The sequence below is a fragment of the Hyperoodon ampullatus genome (genome assembly GCF_949752795.1).
Source record: "Hyperoodon ampullatus genome assembly, chromosome: 2".
Lineage (NCBI taxonomy): Eukaryota > Metazoa > Chordata > Mammalia > Artiodactyla > Ziphiidae > Hyperoodon > Hyperoodon ampullatus.
The window spans coordinates 44110413-44124865 of record NC_136915.1 but is presented as its reverse complement, the minus strand read 5'-3'; the positions used below and the strand labels follow the sequence as shown (position 1 = coordinate 44124865).

Below are 14453 nucleotides of genomic sequence, written 5' to 3'. Positions count from 1 at the left end.
AACAATAAAACTATTTTTTAAAGCTTTAAAATAAAGAGTAATGTCAAATTCTGCAGAGACAGCGCTATTAAAACTAAGGGTAAAAAGCACCCATTGAGTTTAGCAACAAAGCTATCATTGGAGACCTTTGTTAGGATTTTCAGTGAAATGTGGAGGTAAAAAGAGTGCTGTAAGGTAAATGGAAGATGGATGAATAAAGACAGACAATGTAGAAGACTCTTCCAATAGGTTCACCTATCCTGAAGAAGAGAGGTTAAGATGGTATTTCCAGGGAGACACAGAATTAGCAGAGATATTTTTCAATTTGGGAGAGATACAGTCCATGTTAATTTGTTAATGAAAAAGTCAGTAGATCCTAAAATTCATATAGAAATTCAAGGAACCCAGAATAGCCAAAACAATCTTGAAAAAGAACAAAGCTAAAGGCCTTACACTTCCCAATTTCAAAACTTACTACAAAGCTACAGTTATTGAAATAGTGTGACACTGGCATAAGAATAGACATAAAGATCAATGGAATAGAACTGAGAGTCCAGAAATAAATCTTCACATGGTTTATGGTTAACTGATTTTCAACAAGAGTGTCAAGACAATTCAATGGAGAAAAAATAGTGTTTTCAATATATGGTGCTAGAATAACCTGTTACCCACATGCAAAAGAATAATAAAAATAATAAAGAATATAAAGTTCTTTAAAAATAATGTGACCCTTAGCTCACACCATATACAAAAACTAATTCAAAATGGATCAAAGACCTAAATGTAAGAGCTAAAACTATAAAACTCCTAGAAGAAAACTTGGGAATAAAACTTTGTGACCTTAGATTAAGCAATGGTTTTCCAGATATACCACCAAAAGCACAAGCAGCAAAAGATAAATTAGACATAATCAAATTAAAAATTTTTGTGCTTCAAAGGACCCTATCAAGAAAGTAAAAAGACAAACCCAAGAAAGGGAGAAAATATTTGAAAATCATGTATCTCATAAGGGACTTGTATCTAGAATATATAAAAAATTCTTCCGCGATGAAGAGTGGCCCCCACTCGCCACAACCAGAGAAAGCCCTCGCACAGAAACGAAGACCCAACACAGCATAAATAAATAAATAAATAAATAAATAAAAATTCTTACAACAACAAAGACAACCCAATTTAAAAATGAGCAAAGGACCCAAATAGATATTTCTCTTAATAAGATTTACAAACAGCCATTAAGCACACAAAAAGATGCTCAACATCGATAGTCACCAGGGAAACACAAATCAAAATATACTAAGATACTACTTCACACCCACTAGGATGGCTATAATCAAAATGACAGACAATAACAAATTGTTGGCAAGGATGCAGAGAAACTGGAACCCTTATACCCCTAGTGGGAATGTAAAAAGGCGCAGCTGCTTTGGAAAACAGTCTGGCAGTTCCTCAAAAAGTTAAACAGAGTTACCCTATGACCCAGCAATTCCACTCCTAGATATATATCCAAGAAAAATGAAATATATTTGGAGATATATATCCAAATATATATCCACTCCCAGATATATATCCAAGAAAAATGAAAACATATGTCCACACCAAAACTTATGTACACAAGCGTTCACAGTACCATTAATCATAATACCCAAAATGTAGAAACAACTGAAATGTTCATCAGCTGATGAATGAATAAATAAAATGTGGAATATACATATAACAGAACATGCAGCAATAAAAAGCACTGATATATGCTACAATATGGATGGACCTTGAAAACACCATGTTAAATGAAAGAAGCCATATTAGAATTATTTAAAGAATACTTTAATAATCTGATTCTATTTATATGAAATGTCCAAAAGAGGCAAATCTACAGAGACTGAAAGTAGATTAGTGGTTGCCTAGGGCTAGGGGTGAAATACTGGAAGTGATTGTTAATAGAAATAGGGTTTCTTTTAGGGGTAATGAAATTTTTCTAAAATTGATTGTGGATATGGTTATACACTTCTGTGAATAAACTAAAAATAAAAAACTCATTGAACTGTATCTTTCAAAGAGATAGTATGTGTATTGATATCTCAATAAAACTGTTATAAAAAAATGAAAAGCACCAGGCAACCTAAAAATTTACTAAAATTTTCCATATGAAATTGTTACAACTAGGATGTTTAGTTGTTATACTGCAAAATAAATATTCTTAAAATAAACAAAAGTCTGTACATAGAAAGGAAGAAGTTGAAGACATACAGGAGAGAGGGAGGAAAGCAGAAAAAGGAGAAAATCTATAGACTGAGATCCTCAAAAAATGTGTGAGCAGATGGAATCCAGAACACCAAGGATTACCTCTTCCATCATGACAGAGAAGGATAGGCAGGAAAGTAAGTATACCAACAGGTGAGAGTATGAGCAGTTGAGGGTGTTTCCACCAAATGGACTCTATTGTCTCTGGGAAGCATGGCATCTTCTACGAGTGATGGAGGAAAGAGGAGGATTGAGAGAGACTGTAGAGATAGTTGCCAGAGTGACAAACCAAATATTCACCCAATATTTTATTTGCCCATCTGTGCCATAGAGTAATGCTAAAATAAATTAAATTAAATTAAATAAGTGAACAATTTTAGCATGAAGGTTTAATGTGAACAAAACTCTGGGACACAGCATATCAACTTTCATAATAATCTTTGTCATGTGAATGGGAAAAAATTAATTATGAATACCTCAAAATACTTTCCTTGAATATGATTCCATTTATATGATTCCATGTATCATGTAAACTTAACTTTTGCAAAAAAACTCTCCAGAAAGTGGGCATAGAGGGAACCTACCTCAACATAATAAAGGCCATATACGACAACCCACAGCAAACATCATTCTCAATGGTGAAAAACTGAAAGCATTTCCTCTAAGATCAGGAACAAGACAAGGATGTCCACTCTCACCACTATTATTCAACATAGTTTTGGAAGTCCTAGCTAAGGCAATCAGAGAAGAAAAAGAAATAAAAGGAATACAAATTTGAAAAGAAGTAAAACTGTCACTGCTTGCAGGTGACATGATACTATACATAGAGAATCCTAAAAATGCCACCAGAAAACTACTAGAGCTAATCAATGAATTTGGTAAAGTTGCAGGATACAAAATTAATGCACAGAAATCTCTTGCATTCCTATACGCTAATGATGAAAAATCTGAAATAGATTAAGGAAACACTCCCATTTACCACTTCAACAAAAAGAATAAAATACCTAGGAATAAACCTATCTAGGGAGACAAAAGACCTGTATGCAGAAAACTATAAGACACTGATGAAAGAAATTAAAGACGATACCAACAGATGGAGAGATATACCATGTTCTTGGATTAGAAGAATCCATATTGTGAAAATGACTATACTACCCAAAGCAATCTACAGGTTCAATGCAATGCCTATCAAATTACCAATGGCATTTTTTATGGAACTAGAACAAAAAGTCTTAAAATTTGTATGGAGACACAAAAGACCCCAAATAGCCAAAGCAGTCTGGAGGGAAAAAAACAGAACTGGAGGAATCAGACTCCCTGACTTCAGTCTATACTACAAAGCTACAGTAATCAGGACAATATGGTACTGGCACAAAAACAGAAATACAGATCAATGGAACAACATAGAAAGCCCAGAGATAAACCCACGCACCTATGGTCAACTAATCTATGACAAAGGAGGCAAGGATATACAATGGAGAAAAGACAGTCTCTTCAATAAGTGGTGCTGGGAAAACTGGACAGCTACATGTAAAAGAATGAAATTAGAACACTCCCTAACACCATACATAAAAATAAGCTCAAAATGGATTCGAGACCTAAATGTAAGACCAGACACTATAAAACTCTTAGAGGAAAACATAGAAAGAAACACCCTTTGACATAAATCACAGCAAGATCTTTTTTGATCCACCTCCTAGAGTAATGGAAATTAAAACAAAAATAAACAAATGGGACCTAATGAAACATAAAAGCTTTTGCACAGCAAAGGAAACCATAAACAAGATGAAAAGACAAGCTCAGAATGGGAGAAAATATTTGCCAACCAATCAACGGACAAAGGATTAATCTCCAAAACATATAAACAGCTCATGCAGCTCAATATTAAAGAAACAAACAACCCAATCCAAAAATGGGCAGAAGACCGAAACAGACATTTCTCCAAAGAAGACATACAGATGGCCAAGAAGCACATGAGAAGCTGCTCAACATCACTAATTATTAGAGAAATGCAAATCAAAACTACAATGAGGTATCACCTCACACCAGTTAGAATGGTCACCATCAGAAAATCTACAAACAACAAATGCTGGAGAGGGTGTGGAGAAAAGGGAACCCTCTTGCACTGTTGGTGGAAATGTAAACTGATACAGCCACTATGAGAACAGTATGGAGGTTCCTTAAAAAACTAAAAATAGAATTACCATATGATCCAGCAATCCCACTACTGGACATATACCCAGAGAAAACCATAATTCAAAAAGACACATGCACCCCAATGTTCATTGCAGCACTATTTACAATAGCCAGGTCATGGAAGCAATCTAAATGCCCATCGACAGATGAATGGATAAAGAAGTTGTAGTATATATATACAATGGAATATTACTCAGCCATAAAAAGGAACAAAACTGAGTCATTTGTTGAGACGTGGATGGATCTACAGACTGTCAAACAGAGTGAAGCAAGTCAGAAAGAGAAAAACAAATATCGTATATTAATGCATGTATGTGGAACCTAGAAAAATGGTACAGATGAACTGGTTTGCAGGGCAGAAGTTGAGACACAGATGTAGAGAACAAATGTATGGACACCAAGGGGGGAAAACCGCGGTGGGGTGGGGATGGTGGTGTGCTGAATTGGGCGATACACACTGATGTGTATAAAATTGGTGACTAATAAGAACCTGCAGTATAAAACAAACAAACAAAAAAAGTAGATTCTTTTTTTTTAAGGAAGTCTAAACTAGTCTAAGAAGATTATCCTTTACAATAAAGTAAATGAGAAGAAAAAGACTGGGCTAGCCAGTTGTTTTTCTCTATAAGCAGTAAAAGGAAATAAATCCTTAATCTAAATCACTTGAGCATTGTTCTAGCTAGCTTTGATTGGAATTATGTAACTAGTTGAAAATCTAATCCAATGACAATTGCCACATATAAGAGTGGCATATTTTAAGAACAACTCTACTTTCCATCCTTCTACAAATTATCACCATCAACACAGCTGCCTGCAACAAAAGCAAGAACTGACTGCTTGTCTGATATAACACACTAAGCAAAAGATCCCACACAAGTTCTACAGGCTCTGGATGATTAAACAAAAGCCACTGTTATAAATATAAGCTCAATAAGGTTTTACATAAGGGACAGAAACATACATATTTGCTATCAGTATATTCTGCACAGTTTACAAGGGTATATAAGCAACAACTCCAAAACAACCTTCTATATCTCAGCTCTAAGCCTAGTTTGCAGGGCCTTGGACATTCCATTCACTATGAGAACGATGTGCCACATTATAGGGCTTGAAAATCATAATGCTTAGTACTACTATCAAAGAGTTTACAAGCTTACTGTACAAAGAATGTACCAGAGATACGACTAGTTAATTATAACAGATGTAAATGATTCAACACCCAAAAGAATTATATGAGCAAGGCTCAAGAGTATTAGAACAGGGAAAAATCAAGGCTGACGAGAGTATTCAAGGAAAGCAAAAGATATAAAATTTCCATATACTTCTTCCCACTGGTACTACTTACCCTCTTAGGAGGCTTCTTTCTTTTCTTTTCAGGGCATTTAGATTAGATACAATTTTTCTTCTGTTCCTTTTACAATTCTAAAACTACTATATTAAGATTTGTACTATTACTATGTACCATTAAGCTTAATAAAAATCATAATTAATATATTCAAAAACAGTTTATTTAGAAAAGTATAAGTTCCTTTTAATTGTTTGATGTGAGTGGTGCTGATATCTTTTTAGGAGAATCTGAGACTCCCTCCTTTACATCTTTGCAAGAGAAACACATATACTTAAGCTCTTCAAAAACCTAAAATCCAAGAATTAGATGACAGATTTTTTTTAATCACCTTCCAGACATTGTTAAGGACTGCCAAATAACACTTAAATGTGTTTAGATTACCAGTGGTTTTGAAATTCAAAGTCACTATGAGTCTCTTTCAGTCAGCATGTAACAGCAAAGACCATATTATTTCTCTAATGATTCCTTTTACAAAGACTACCTTGAGTGGCCCTGATAACTTACTAACTCACTATTTCTAACATTCTCTCCAAAATGTTATAAAAACAATACAAATCAAGAAAGAGTGTTACATATTTATGGGTAATGACTAAACAAATCATATTTTATAATCTCAACTAGTTCCTTATACAACCTGATTAACCTTCAACATGTCCCTAGTTATTCCTTTTTCCAGTTCCCATGGCCATTGATCTAAATGTTTACTACATTCCTTAAATCTTGACTCTACTCTCATTTTTAACATGGACCCTGCTTCCCATCCCTACAACATTTAAGCATACTCCTACCTTAGAAACTCCTTCCCCTCAATTCCATATTCTTCTCTGCCTCTTTCACAATGAAACATCTTGAGTAATCTACATTCATTTTCTCCACTTCTTACCTCCTATTTACTCTTCAAACCACTCTAATCTGGCTTCCACACCCACAACTCCATGGAAACTTCTCTCCTTGAGGGCATCAGTGATGTTCAAATTGATCAATCCAATGGATATTTTTAAGATTTCATCTATTCAATTCTCTCAATAGTATTCAAGCCAACCCACTATTCCCACCTTGACTGCCACATTCTTCTGGTTTTTCTCTGATACCTCTGGCTGTCCTTTTTCACTCTCCTGTGCAGGCTCTTTTCTCTGCCAATCCCTTAAATATGACTGTGATGGCTTAAAATCCCTCCACAAATTCTTTGACACTCCTTTCAAAAGGTAGAGCCTAATTCTCCTGCCCATGCCTAAAATTCCCATCCCCATGAGCATGAGCTGAACTTAACGATTTGTTTCTAATGAACAGAATAAGTCAGAAGTGATGTCCTCAGACCAGGTCATACTAAGCACTTTGGCTTCCTCCTGGCTCGCACTTGGATTACTCCTTCTGAGTGAAGCCAGATGCTCTATCATGATGACACTCATGTAGCCTAATGGAGAGGTTGGCTGGTGAGGAATTGAGGCCACCTTCCAACAGCCAGCAAGGAACTAAGGCTTTCTGCCAACAGCCGTGATAGTGAGTCATCTTGGAAGCAAATCCTCCAACTCCAGTCAAGCCTTTCAGGTGACTGCAAACCTAGCCAATGTCTTGACTGCAACGGCATGAGAGACTCTGAGGCAGAACCACCTAGCTAAGTCACTCCCAAAGTTCTGAGTCACAGAAACTATGCAATAATAAATATTTGTTGTTTTAAGTGGCTAATATTGTGGGTAATTTGTTACAAAGCAATAGATATCTAATCCAACGGTGTTTCTCAGTGTTCTATTCAAAGCTCTCTATTATTCCCACTCACTCTCTCAACTCTCTATTTGTGTAAAGCTAATATTTATCTGTAACCCAGATTTTTTCCTAAGTTCCAGATTACACGATATCTTTACATCAATTTCAACATGCCCCAAAGCAACCACCTTTCTCACCCCAACCTATACTTCTTATCCTTCCTATCATCATTCATCAAATGAAATCTAAAAACCTGGATTTCATCAGACTCCTCCTCCCCTTTCACTCACATCCAATCAATCACTGAAATCCTGTCAATATGACTTCATTATTTTTCTGTAACCATAGTATTCTTTAAAGGATACAAATTTTACCTGAAGCTATTGATCAATTTTAAAAATCACAGAGAGACAACCAGACATCATGTGCCACTTGATGTACAGGTTTCCCCTGCTACCTGAAAGTAGAGTGTTCCTATGAAACCTTCCTGAAATGGCATAAAGCAAAGAAGCAATAACCTTAGGACACATCTTTCTAACGGATGCACAAAATAAACCAAGATAAAGCAAAGATGCTCACAGACACAGTTCAAAGCTATGGCAGCTTGATGCTGTGTAGTTCCCAGGGAAGGAGCTTACTGGCGCCACTCTTGCTGCTTGGGGTGCTCACTGCCTCTATAACAGCTCACTGAAAAAAGAAAAAACTCTGAATGCTATTTTTGCTTTTCACCTATTTTTCATAAAAGCAAAAATCTTCTTTGGATTTCTTGTGGTTAGCAAACACAGGTAATAATATAGGTCTTTCTTAAAAGTGAAGTGGGGTAAAGCAAACTCTCAAAAAGCGGGAGATACCTGTAATATGTTCCACCTACAAAGTATTCCTGTCCAAAGGGAAAAAAAAAGTTAAGCTTCTAGCTCTAAGTATAAGTTTATAGGAAACACGGAGGACAAAGGAACATGTATAAACATACAAGAATATTATCAGCAAAATCCAGAATGTAGAAAATCTACAGAATAATTTGCTGTCTTCAATCAATGAATGGCAGGACTTCCCTGGTGGCACAGTGGTTGAGAATCTGCCTGCTAATGCAGGGGAAATGGGTTCGAGCCCTGGTCCGGGAAGATCCCACATGCCACGGAGCAACTAAGCCCGTGCACCACAACTACTGAGCCTGAGCTCTAGAGCCCGCGAGCCACAACTACTGAGCCCATGCATCACAACTACTGAAGCCCACATGCCCTAGAGCCCACGCACCGCAACTACTGGGCCTGAGTGCCGCAGCTACTGAGCCCGTGTGCTGCTACTGAAGCCTGCGCACCTAGAGCCCGGCTCCGTAACAAGAGAAACCACCACAACGAGAAGCCCGGGCACCACACAAAGAGTAGCGTCTGCTTGCCGCAACTAGGGAAAGCCTGTATGCAGCAATTAAGACCCAATGAAGCCAAAAAAAATTTTTTTAATTAAAAAAAAAGCAGGGGGCTTCCCTGGTGGCGCAGTGGTTGGGAGTCCACCTGCCGATGCAGGGGACACGGGTTCGTGCCCCGGTCCGGGAAGATTCCACATGCCACGGAGCGGCTGGGCCCGTGAGCCATGGCCGCTGAGCCTGCGCGTCCGGAGCCTGTGCTCTGCAACGGGAGAGGCCACAACAGTAAGAGGCCCGCGTACAGCAAAAAAAAAAAAAAAAGCAAATGAATGACAAAGAAAAAAAGAGGGAAGGAGGACCTATAGAGTAAAAGAGACTCAGTTTTATATGTGGATCTTATTTGGAATCCTGACTCAAATAAACCAACTGGTGAGGGAGAGGTGTTTGAGAAAAAAATCAAGGAAATTAAACACTGACTGGATAGTTGAAAATATTAATAAATAATTATTATTATTTCGTTGTAATAATGGTATTGTGATAACATTTTTTTTTTTTTTTTTGCGGTACGCGGGCCTCTCACCATTGTGGCCTCTCCCGTTGCGGAGCGCAGGCTCCGGACGCGCAGGCTCAGCGGCCATGGCTCACGGGCCCAGCCGCTCTGCAGCATGTGGGATCCTCCCAGACCGGGGCACGAACCCGTGTCCCCTGCATCGGCAGGCGGACTCTCAACCACTGCGCCACCAGGGAAGCCCCTGTGATAACATTTTTTTAAGAGAGAGACCTTAACATTTAGTAATACATACTGAAATATTCAAAAATGAAATAATGAGTTCTGGGATATGCTTTAAAGTAATCCAGTGGGCTAGGAAGGAGCTATTGGGAGGATTAATAAGACAAGGTTGGCCATATGTTGATATTTTACAAGCTGAATGACAGGAATTCTTTTTACTATCCTCTTTTGTGTATGTTTGAAAGAAATTTTCTATAATAAAAGTTTTTTTTCTATAACAACAAGGGCTTACAACACTTAAATGACTTTCCACTGCCCTGGGGGATAAAGTTCAAATTCCTTAGCATGGTTAATCAAGAAAGCCTTTCATTATCAGGCCCCTGCTTCTCTCTCCAGCTCATCTCACCACTGTCCACCACAAAGTCCAAACTCCAGGACTAACAAGCTCCTTACTCTTGTCTCCTGGAAAAACATTTATTCCCTCTATCTCAAGCAGTTTTCTCCCTCTGCTCACATGGCTAATCTCTATTTACCATTCAGGTAACAGCAAACCTACTTCTTCTAGGAAACTTTTTCTGACCCTCCAAGACAGAGACAAGTTACCCACCTCTGCACCTCCCAAAATCCTATGCTTCCCTTATCACAACTCTTACCTGATGTACACGGCAGTAGACTCTAGGTATCATGAGACTATGGACTATATCCATCTTATTTACCATTTTAACCCTTCTTCTTAGCATAGTGCATGGCACATAGTACATAATCAATAAACATTTGATAAATTTACAAAAGGCATGACCTCCACTAACTTTCTAAACTTCCAACTCCTCACATATCTATATCTCACATAATCTATATCTATATCACATATCTATGTCTCCCTCAATTTTCTTTCCTTTCTTGTCTTCCTTTGTGATCATGATTCACCTAAACGGTTGGCTGTCCACACAGTGTTCCCAAATTTATATGCTTAGCCCTCCCTGGGCATCTCACCTAATAAAAATTCAACAGGGCTTCCCTGGTGGCGCAGTGGTTGAGAGTCCGCCTGCTGATGCAGGGGACGAGGGTTTGTGCCCCAGTCCGGGAAGATCCCACATGCCGCAGAGCGGCTGGGCCCGTGAGCCATGGCCGCTGAGCCTGCGCATCCGGAGCCTGTGTTCCACAACGGGAGAGGCCACAACAGCGAGAGGCCCACGTACCGCAAAAAAAAAAAAAAAAAAAAAAAAAGAAAAATTCAACAAATTCTGTTCTATAATCTAACAGATCTTCATCTCCAGGCCTGACCTATGGCTCCAAATACCTTCTGGACTCAATCTCCTGTTATCTCCCTACACACCTTTACACGAAAGCTGCTCAGAAATTCTCAATATCTTAATGCATTTTATGTTCTCAAGTTTCACAATTTGTACATATTTCCCACTGCCTGAAATGCCCTTCTTCTCTTCTACCTTTAAGTCTCGGCTCAAATGTCTCTCTAGCCTTTTTTAGGCAATGTGCCCACAGCAGTCTACTCTTACTTCTATTGTAGAATTACCATACTGTTTTGAAATTACGTTTAGCTGTCTGCTCTGCTAGATTGTGAGTTCCTAGATGGAAGGGACTCCCTCCTTCGTGCTTGTACCTCCAACATATAAAGTGCCTATTAAAAAGTCCCAGATAAATGCTTGCTGAATGAATAATTGTTTCTAATAATTAAAAGACTGAGCTTGAGCTGAAAAGATTGCCTAATTCTACTTTTCTAAAGAAGGTAATCAGTTTCTCTGTTCCTGTATTGGTCAGAATAATATACTAAACTCTTTTTCAAAAACCGAAAACTTACGTATTATGAAAATAAAAGAAATGTAAAGTAAAAAGACCATCCATTCCCAGAAGATAGGTTTGGGTCTGGGCCCAGGTCCAGAAGAGAAGATCCAGGCTAAGGTGATGTTTGGGTGAATCTATTTAGTTCACAGCAATTCCTGTGATCCTTTCCAACCCTGAGATTATCCCAATATCAATTCTTGGTACAGGCTGACTCTAAAACAAGGCCAATTTAGTTTAGTCCAGGGTTTTCATGGCCACCCTAGAATAGGCCTGCAACCACAGAGTGAGACCAGAGCCCAAGTGATTTTGGAAACAAGGAATAGAGTAACTTGCTATTTACTGCTCTGCTTAAAATGCTGTGCAACTAATTCAGATACTCCTCCTAGAAGATGCAGCTCCAAGTTAACAGCCACATGCAAATCATTAAGATGTACCTTCATCCTTCCAAATCCTAATGTACTGAAACAATGTCCAAGTGTACAAAATTCATTGCCAACATTCAATGTCTCCTGCTTTCTCTTTAAGTGAATACCTATCCTTTTCCCATCTTTACTGGACCTCCTCTAATTTGGGATTGAGTATCATTTTATTTTCACAAGATCATTTTATTTTATAATATTTCTCTGTGGTTTCTCTGCAAGCAAATACTTTAACACCAAAGAACAAGAAAAAAAGCTTCTAAATATCCATTAGTAAGAAATATGATACCTCCTTCTGCTGGCAGGGATGATGTTTTTATAGTCTAATCTCAGAAGGGAGGATAAGTAATGGGAGGGGGTTTGGCAGGGAAGAAGTATAATTTAAAAAACTGTATTTAGCCAGTAAGACAAAGAGATTTGTCAAGATATTCAGAAACTAAAAGGGCAAGGAGGCAGAAAAAGGATATGACAAGGGAAGAAAAACAGGAAAAAAAGAAGATTCTGTCTGCGCTAGGAGTTCCCAAGAACCCCAGCTTGGGGCCTCTCCAGTGTGACCCTAGATTCAGAGCCACACAAAGTTGGGATTTGTAGAGTAACTTCATTCCATAGTGCCACTCGCTGAAATTACTCTACCTTGAATAGGCTGGAAAGGTTCAAAAGGATTTTCTGATTATCACTTCTACTGAAACCCAATATTACTCTTCATTTATCTGAACTATGGGATTTCATAATTCCAGAGTTTTCAGGATACAATGTTCATTTGCCTCTCTTTCATGGCTACCTAAAGATAATCTTGAACAATGTATTTAAACCTCATTCAGGTTTGGTCTTTTTTTTTCCCTTTAAAAATTATGTAAAGAAAGGAAGTTGATGTTGAAAGTTATACTTGTTACTCCTGCAGGCTTGTCTTTAGTAACTCAAAGATTGCATTTTTCTCCTTCCTGTAGTGAAAGTGAGGTGTAATGGAAAAAGTAAAAAAGCCAGTTATTTAGAACCCTGATAACACTGCTTACTGCTAGCTCTGTGATCTTGAGCAAACTGCTTAAAAGCCTGGAGCCTCACATTCCAAAACTGTAAAATGGGGATAATGAATACCTACCCTGCAGAGTTATCATGAGTAAAATGAATTAAGGGAACCACTAGACTAGACGATAAGCTCCAGAGAAAAGGAATGATGAATATATTGATCTCTGTTGATTCTTGCTCACGTGCACACGCGTGTGCACACACACCCCTAGCCTAAAGCAATAACAATTAACATGTAGTAGGTACTCAATAAATATTGTTTAAATTAACGAAAAAATACTAGTGTCCTCATTTCTCTCATTGCCTTTAACCTTCCTTCCATAATCATAATTTTTTTTCCCTTCTGTCTTCTATTATTTTCCAAAGCCTTCAGGACATTCTATTTTGTTCTTTTAAGAGGCTTCTTCCCTCTCATTGGCTATTATTAACTAGACACCATTCAGAGACAGTACTTTTGGAAGTAATTTCTCTAATTCCACCCACCTTCCATTTCTAATGCGTCGGGGGCGGAGGGATAGTCAGAACATAAGATTCATAGCAATTCATGGACCTTCCCACGGCCACTGATTCGTATTTAACGACACTGAAGCCCTTAACTCAGCCCTTCCCGGAATATAACTTTCAGGAGACATCGCACTATCCAGCCTCTCTTCGCTAACAAGAGACTCCTGTGTAGGAAATCCTCCGCTCTCCAAAGTTAAGGCGTCGGTCACGCTCGCCTCCCGCGGAATGGAGGCGGGAGTCCTGTGAAAAGAGACACTCAACTTGGGCAGACCTGCGAAGGCAAGTCACTTCAGGACCCGGCCAAGCTCGTCAGACCACTGCTCTAAGAAAGCAGCGCTCCTCAATCCCTGGAGGGAAGGTAAGGGGCGCGGCCGTCTACAGGGCCTGGGGGGACAGTATCAAATCCATGATTAACATGGGGAAAACGCACGGACCGCGCGGCCGAACCCCTCAAACCACGACTACAACCACCCACCCACCTACAACAGCACCCCACTCCACCCCCCAACAAACACCCGACCCTAAGAAACACGGCTCGCCCCCAGCCCATAAATCACACAGCCGGTGCCTGCTTATTGGCTGAGCCAGCATCTCTTTCATCCTCATTGGCTATCCGGGACGTAAAGCCCACCCCCACGAGGGAGCCCTCCCGTACGGCTGCACCCCCAAGCCTAGCAACCTCTCCCCGGCTACCAAAACGCCCGGTCCCCACCTCCACCCACGGATCGCGACCCCCGAGGCGCTCAGGGCTTTGCCTCCGAGGACTTACTGTGTAATAGGAGAGCAGCCCTGCATTGTAGTCCAACACGAACCAACGGTACTGCCAGCCCTTCATTACGTTAGTCCATTTACTCAGCGGCCCTTCCATGATGGACGCCATCTTGGGAGCCGCCAATGACAACAAATTGCCTGACGTCAATCGCCTATAAGGCATTCGGCATGCGGTGGGCGTGGCCGTCGCGGGCAGGGGCGGGGCCAGAGCGGGGCCAGCGGCTCCTTCTCGCCCTGGTGGACTCGCTGACCCATGCCCCCAGCTATCAAACTCAAAAAACGATTTTAAAAAAAAACAAAAACAAAAAAACAAGATTTTTTTGGGAGCCTGTTGTGTGTAGGACTCCATACCTGAAATGTGAAGAACTCAAG

At 39.3% G+C, this 14453-nt stretch overlaps 1 protein-coding gene across 7 annotated transcripts in view; it reads right to left on the bottom strand.

Annotated features, from left to right (window-relative positions):
- OSBPL9 (oxysterol binding protein like 9) overlaps nt 1-14244 on the bottom strand; it is a gene marked incomplete at its 5' end in the record, with an annotated part of 174611 nt that extends 160367 nt beyond the window's left edge. For 5 of the 7 annotated variants that reach the window (XM_079696750.1, XM_079696751.1, XM_079696753.1 and 2 more), the window contains one exon: nt 14080-14190. In XM_079696750.1, the coding sequence (XP_079552876.1) occupies nt 14080-14190 (111 nt within the window). Of the gene's footprint in view, nt 1-14079 lie in introns of all 7 variants that reach the window. The other 2 variants (XM_079696752.1, XM_079696754.1) reach the window with 1 other exon arrangement.
- Between the last annotated feature and the right edge of the window lie 209 nt (nt 14245-14453).